A 6,396-nucleotide genomic window follows, 5' to 3' on the forward strand; every position below is an offset into this window, starting at 1 on the left:
ATGCTTTAGGTTTCTAGACAAGGAAAGGGAAGCCTGATACCTCCTCAGAGGGAAAGGAGTCCCTGACACACACACAAGCCCCTTTGGGTAAAGACAAGAGAGGTTGTCATGGCAGGCGCGAGTTCCTCCCAGAATATGTCCTGAATGTGGGAGGCCACGGCAGCTGCCTCCCCTTGAGACAGCCCACAGGGCCCCTGCCAGGGGCTCTAATGACTCGCTGGCCCCTGCCAGCTGTCACAGTTTGCATGCCGCTGGAGCTCTGGTCCAGCAGAAGGGGCCAGCCAAGTCACCAGTTTCCACAGGTGCCAAGTCCTGGGCCCATGCTGGGCCCACATGGCCCCCAGGGCCCTCTGCACGGAGAACACTTCAGTGCACACTGACCAGTGTGCCTGACTGAGGGAAAGGAGGAATTCTTCACCTAGAGAGAAGCTGGGTGAGGCCAAGGGCTACGGGAAACCCTCAGTACAGAGGGGTCTTTGGGGGAGAAGACCAGCCAGCATATGTCTCCATCTCTGATTCCTGGAACCCCTGCCACGGATGGGAAATTCACAGGTGCTATTTAGGCCACTCTGTGCAGGCTTTAAATTCATTCTCATTCACGTCCTCTTCCTGATGGCAGGGTAAGGCCCCAGGGCCTTCTCTGGATAGAGAAGAAAGCCAGAGGGAGAGGTCACTGGGGCCTGCCCCAAACTGGCACCTCAGCTACAGCACACGGGCTCCTCAGGGTGAGGGTGGGCACTGCCAAAGGGGGACCATGTGGGGTTCATGGAGGTGGGGTCCTGGGAGCCATCTCTTCTAGGACTTGGCTGGAACCCATCAACTCATCCATACTGGCTCAGCCCAGATGGCCCCTCCATCCCTCCACCCCATCCCAGGCTTCCGCAGTACGGTTCCCTCCTTGGCTTCCCAGAAGCCTGGTCCAGCTGGAGGAGATGCTGGAAGCCAGCTGCTGATGGTACAGCTCTGCTCTCCTCTCTGAAGGCACGCTGTCAACCGCAGAGACCACTACCCTCTGGGAGACTCAGTTACCCCATCTATAGCAGGGATAAAAAAGTGTCCAGCTCACAGGGTTCCCCTGAGAACCAAATGTCAAAAAATGCTTTAACACAAGGTGAAATAATTACTAAGTGTTTAACTTACCTGATGGAAACTTTCCAGGTGAGTTGCTTGGTCTCTCTCCTGCCTGTCTAGTACAGCTCTGCTTGGGGAATCTTGACAAGTCCCCCAACACCATGTTAAGTCCCCCAACACCATGTTAAGTCAGGGCCCCTGAGGGTGAGGAGGGGGTGGGGGGGAGGGGCCTGTCAGTTTCCTTCCTCCTCTAGGAAAGCAATAGGACACTCTGGATTAAAGCACTGTTAGGAGTTTGTTCATTTCAGTGAGCCATTGAGCTGGTGGGGATAGCAGACTGATCCTTAGACAACTCTAGGACACACAGTAATTGCAAAGCACTGTGCTGGGATTTGGGAGGATAGAGAAATGAAGAGGTGGTCCCTGCCCTCGGCCCTTAAAACAATTCCAACCCAATGCAGAGATGATCTTTACACAACACAATCTAGGCTGTGGGGAGATGCTATTGATGATTTGCCAAGCATGATGAGAGGAAGGAGATGAGAAGTCATCAAGGCCCAGAGAAGAAAGTAACATTGGAACTGAACACGAGGAATGGGCAGGCTGTCAGACAGACAGAGGTCAGCGGCAGAGATCAGAGTGAGCCTGTGGGGCAAACATTGGCAGAAGAAAACGAGGACAAAGCAACCATGAAATCAGCAAGCACAGCTCCCTGTCAACAGCACCCCTCTTCTCACCCCAAAAAGAACCATGGTGGAAAAGCTCATTTTCTTTCTGTTAAACTCAACATCAGTGCTGTGCACTAGAACTTTCTGTGGTGATGGAAATGTTCTCCATCTATGCTGTCCTATAGATGGCCACTAGCCACCTGGAACTACTAAACACTTGAAGCAGTGCTAGTACAACTGGAGAATGAAATTTCTAAATTAATTTTATTTGAATTAATTAAATGTTAACAGTCACAGGGGCTGGTGGCTACTGTATTGGATGGTAATGTTCAGAAACCAAAGGCTTTCTTCCCCATACCATTTTGCCATGCTAAGATGACAGGCTGCAGTAGTATGCCCGGTGTTGGAGTAGAAAACATCCACAACCACCAAGTACTCCTATTTATTTGGGGAAAGGAAAAGTTCAGTCCCACCCTCAACAGATAAGAGTGTGTGGGTGGATTTTTGTCTATTTTTTGAGAGAAGGCCAATTCCCATGTGAGTTTTTTGCTTAAGCAAGAGTTGAGTCCCTGGTAGACGGAACACACATCCCTTTAGGGAAGGAAAGAAACCTGGCCCCAAAAGCTTCTTAGTCCCCAGAGACTTTTTATTCAGAGGGAAGGAGAGGGAGTAATCATTATTCCTGGAGCCCAGAAATTTAGTTTTCAAAACCTGGCAGGAAGTCACGTATTTAAAAAAAAAAACATACACATCATGTCCATGTTCATGACAGCACCATTCACAATACCCAAAAAGTGGAAGCAACTAAAGCATCCGTCCATGGAGAAATGGATAAAGGAAATGTGGTATAGATGTAAAATGTAGTATGATTCAGCCCTAAAAAGAAAGAAAACCCTGGCTCACGCTACCACATGGATCAACCTTGAAAACACGTTAAATGAAATAAACCAGCTGGTTACTAAGAGATAAACGCTGTATGGTTCCACTTACAGGAGGGACCTAGAGCAGTCAAACTCAAAGACGGGAAGAATGGTGGTTGCCAAGAGTTGGGGAGTGGGGAGCAGGTGGGGAATTGCTGATTAATGGGTATAGGGTTACAGTTTAGCAAGATGAAATGAGTTCTGGGATTGGTTGTACAGAAATGTTAAAGTGCTTACTACTCAACTCTACCCTTAGAAATGGTAAAAACGGTAAACTTGATATGTACTTGACTGCAATTTAAAACAATCAAATATGCATATATATATATATATATATATATATATATATATATATATACACAATAGAGTAGAGGCTGAGGGAAGAAGGAGGTTGAAACATGGTATTGGCCTCACCAATGCAACAAGTCCTCCATGAACAACCGCGCCTCACCGGAAAGGGCGCCATGCCTCCCCTCCCTCTGCGGGAGCTGTCCTGTGGCTCTAGCACCGGCGCTCACAATAACCTCCTTAAGCAGTGCCAGCGCTCCGGCGAGCCAGCCCGAGGCGGGTGGCCAATGAGCGCATGCCTGCTCCCGGCCTCGCGTCCCCATTGGTTGAGCCCAGCGGCCCGCGGCCCCTCAGGTTCCCAAGCCGGGTTTAAAGCTGTCGGAAGCCGGCTGCCTCCCTGCCATCGGCTCCCCGCGCGCAGGTCCGCGGGGAGGGGCGGCCTGCCGAAGGGCCCACCAAGGGGCGTTCCTGAAGAGCGCCCCCACCGCCCACCAGATGTACTATGCTGTGTCCCAGGCGCGCGTGAACGCGGCCCCTGCGACCATGCTGAGGCCACAGCGGCCCGGAGACGTGCAGCTCGGGGCCTCCCTGTACGAGCTGGTGGGCTACCGGCAGCCTCCCTCCTCCACCTCCTCCTCTTCCTCCTCCTCCACGACGGTGCCCCTCCTCCCCAAGGCGGCGCGAGAGAAGCCCGAGGCGCCAGCAGAGCCGCCGGGCCCCGGACCCGGGCTCGGGCCCGGGACGCACGCGGGAGGCGGCTCCCGGGCGGACGCCAAAGAGGAACAGCAACAGCAGCTGCGGCGCAAGATCAACAGCCGCGAGCGGAAGCGCATGCAGGACCTGAACCTGGCCATGGACGCGCTGCGCGAGGTCATCCTGCCCTACTCGGCGGCGCACTGCCAGGGCGCGCCCGGCCGCAAGCTCTCCAAGATCGCCACTCTGCTGCTTGCCCGCAACTATATTCTGCTGCTGGGCAGCTCGCTGCAGGAGCTGCGCCGCGCGCTGGGCGAGGGCGCCGGGCCCGCTGCGCCGCGCCTGCTGCTGGCCGGCCTGCCGCTGCTGGCGGCGGCGCCCGGCTCCCTGCTGCTGGCGCCTGGCGCCATGGGGCCCCCCGACGCGCTGCGTCCAGCCAAGTACCTGTCTCTGGCGCTCGATGAGCCGCCGTACGGCCAGTTTGCACTCCCCGGCGGCGGCGCGGGCGGCGGCGCCGGGGGCCCCGGCCTCTGCACTTGCGCGGTCTGCAAGTTCCCGCACCTGCTCCCGGCCGGCCTGGGCCTGGCCGCGGTGCAGGCGCAGTTCTCCAAGTGAGCCCAGCCCGGCCGCCCAGCCTCTCCGCGCGACCGTGTCCTGTGCGCGGAGAGCCCGGCTGGTCAAGGAGGGCATTCTGGCCCAGAGGAGGAGAACTGGTGGATGCCCCCACCCCGGGGAAATTAAAGTGACCGGAGCGGATGTTCGACCTCGCGACTGGGCTGCCTGGGGTTCCGGGGAGATTCCAGCTGCTCTGGGCACCAAGTGCGCGCTCTCACCCCATTCTCACCCAGCGCAGCCTCTGCAGCCCCTGGAGTTGTGCGCTTTGCGGGAGTGGCAGGGGTTTTAGGGCGCCGCGCGCTGAGTTCAGCTTGCTCCGGGTGCGGCGGGAGGCCAGCCCCAAGTGCCACCGCTCACAGAGGCGGCACCTACCAAGCCAGGGGCCGAGGGACTGCTCGCCAAGGGCGGGAGAAGGATTCTTTTCCTTCTCCCTGGCCAGAGGTCACAGACACACTCGTTCCCACTAGCCAAGCGCTGTCAACGGAGGCTGCCCCGCCTCAGGAAGCCGAGAACGACCAGTAGTCGGTGCAGACGGCCCCGGGCGTAGCCGGCTGACGGATCCTCCGCGGCCGGATAGTTGGCACGGCGGGGCGACGGAAAGTGGAGGTGACGACCCCAGGGTGGTTGCGTGCGTTGGGCTGAAAGTTGGTCCGCTCTGTTCTGCGGCTGTTCAGGTGCAGTTTTTGAAAATCGCACAAGCAGGTGTTTTGTGGCGGGGATTATTCTCTCCTAAATCCTGGGATATTCTTTCGTAAAACAACAACGAAACAGTTTAAAACTCTAGATTCATTTTGTTCCCCCTTACCCAGAGGTAACATAACCAACTTTGAGCTTGCTTAAAAACAAAAACCAACCACCTTTCACGCAGACAGCGTTCCGGGTTTACTAAAATAGGTAACAAGACATTTCACAGTGCCCGTCTTGTCAGAAAGCACAGTCGCTAACTACCTTTCTCATTAAGACGCAGAGGAGAACCGAGCCCCAAGCTGCCCTTGGCTTGGCCACCCCCACTACTGTGGGGACGACGGGGTAACGCTTTCTCGCTGTCCCTTTCCCGCGCGGGGTGTTTGACCAGCGCGCCCGCAGGTCTTCTCCAAGCTTTGCAATTGAAGAACGACATAGGTGACCGGTCTTGATTTGTTACAAATTACTTCACCCAAGGCTACTTTATGACCTTTCAACAGCTTGCTTTGAATTTTGTATTTAAGGTTTTTGGTTATTGGTAGTAGCCGAATTTACCTGGCATTTTATTTTATCTCTAACTTTTTTTTTGTTTCTTTGCGCTGTGAAGAATCAACAAAATAAAACATTTAAAGACCTTACATTTTTCGTTTTATTTCTTTGCTAATAAAAATGTCCTAGTGCCATGATAATTCAGAACCTGAGGGTGAAGGTTAGCAGTTAAATATGAGGGGCTCAAAACTTTTAAAACCTGACTACCTGATTCATAAAGTCATCAAAGGAACAAACAAATGTAGGTCAAGTTCAGGCATTAAGTGGAAATGTAAGGGCTGGTGGCAGTTCCAGTTCTTAGGCAAGCTTGGGGGTGGGTTTTTTCAACTTAGAATTCTTCTAAATGAGCTTAAAGATACATTTATCATAAAATTGCATTTCAACCTCTTTCTCAGAAATCCTCCTGTCTTAGTGGCCAGAAAGCTTAAACCTTATCACACAGCTCTGTGCTTTCTCTCATTGTTTAAATACGGTTGGAGTTGTCTCCTAGGAAATTACCACCTTGGACATCATTTATTCTAAGAGGTGAAGAAGGTTCTTGTGTCTGATTGGAATGCTGACTTGCTAACATGCAAATATGTAATCATTTTGTAGTTATTGAAGAAATCCTACCACTGTTTAAAGAAGGAGTGTCCCCTTTAAACTAAAAAATTAAAGAAAACCCGTTATGAGGTGACTGACTTAATTTTATCCAGGTTAGTTCTGAGGCATGTACACATTTAGGGAAAATGAGCATTCATTTTGAGTACATGGGGTGGGAGGTGCAGAATGCTGCAAAGTTGGGATTGCCTGACCACCCTGGCTAAGCGTCTATTTCCTCAAGGCGGGAGGGGGTGCCAAGAGAGAAATGAAAGGAAGAAGCTCCACACACCAGTCCATTTCAGGGAAGAATTTCTCATTGTACCTAG

General features: G+C 53.1%; 1 protein-coding gene across 1 annotated transcript; it reads left to right on the forward strand.

Moving 5' to 3' along the window:
• Positions 1-3,334: 3,334 nt before the first annotated feature.
• OLIG1 (oligodendrocyte transcription factor 1) lies at positions 3,335-5,577 on the forward strand. The gene has a single exon (XM_036880300.2). The coding sequence runs from the start codon at positions 3,443-3,445 to the stop codon at positions 4,253-4,255; it is 813 nt and encodes a 270-aa protein (XP_036736195.1). The 5' UTR covers positions 3,335-3,442; the 3' UTR covers positions 4,256-5,577.
• Positions 5,578-6,396: the final 819 nt, after the last annotated feature.

This window comes from Manis pentadactyla, chromosome 1 (genome assembly GCF_030020395.1).
Source record: "Manis pentadactyla isolate mManPen7 chromosome 1, mManPen7.hap1, whole genome shotgun sequence".
Lineage (NCBI taxonomy): Eukaryota > Metazoa > Chordata > Mammalia > Pholidota > Manidae > Manis > Manis pentadactyla.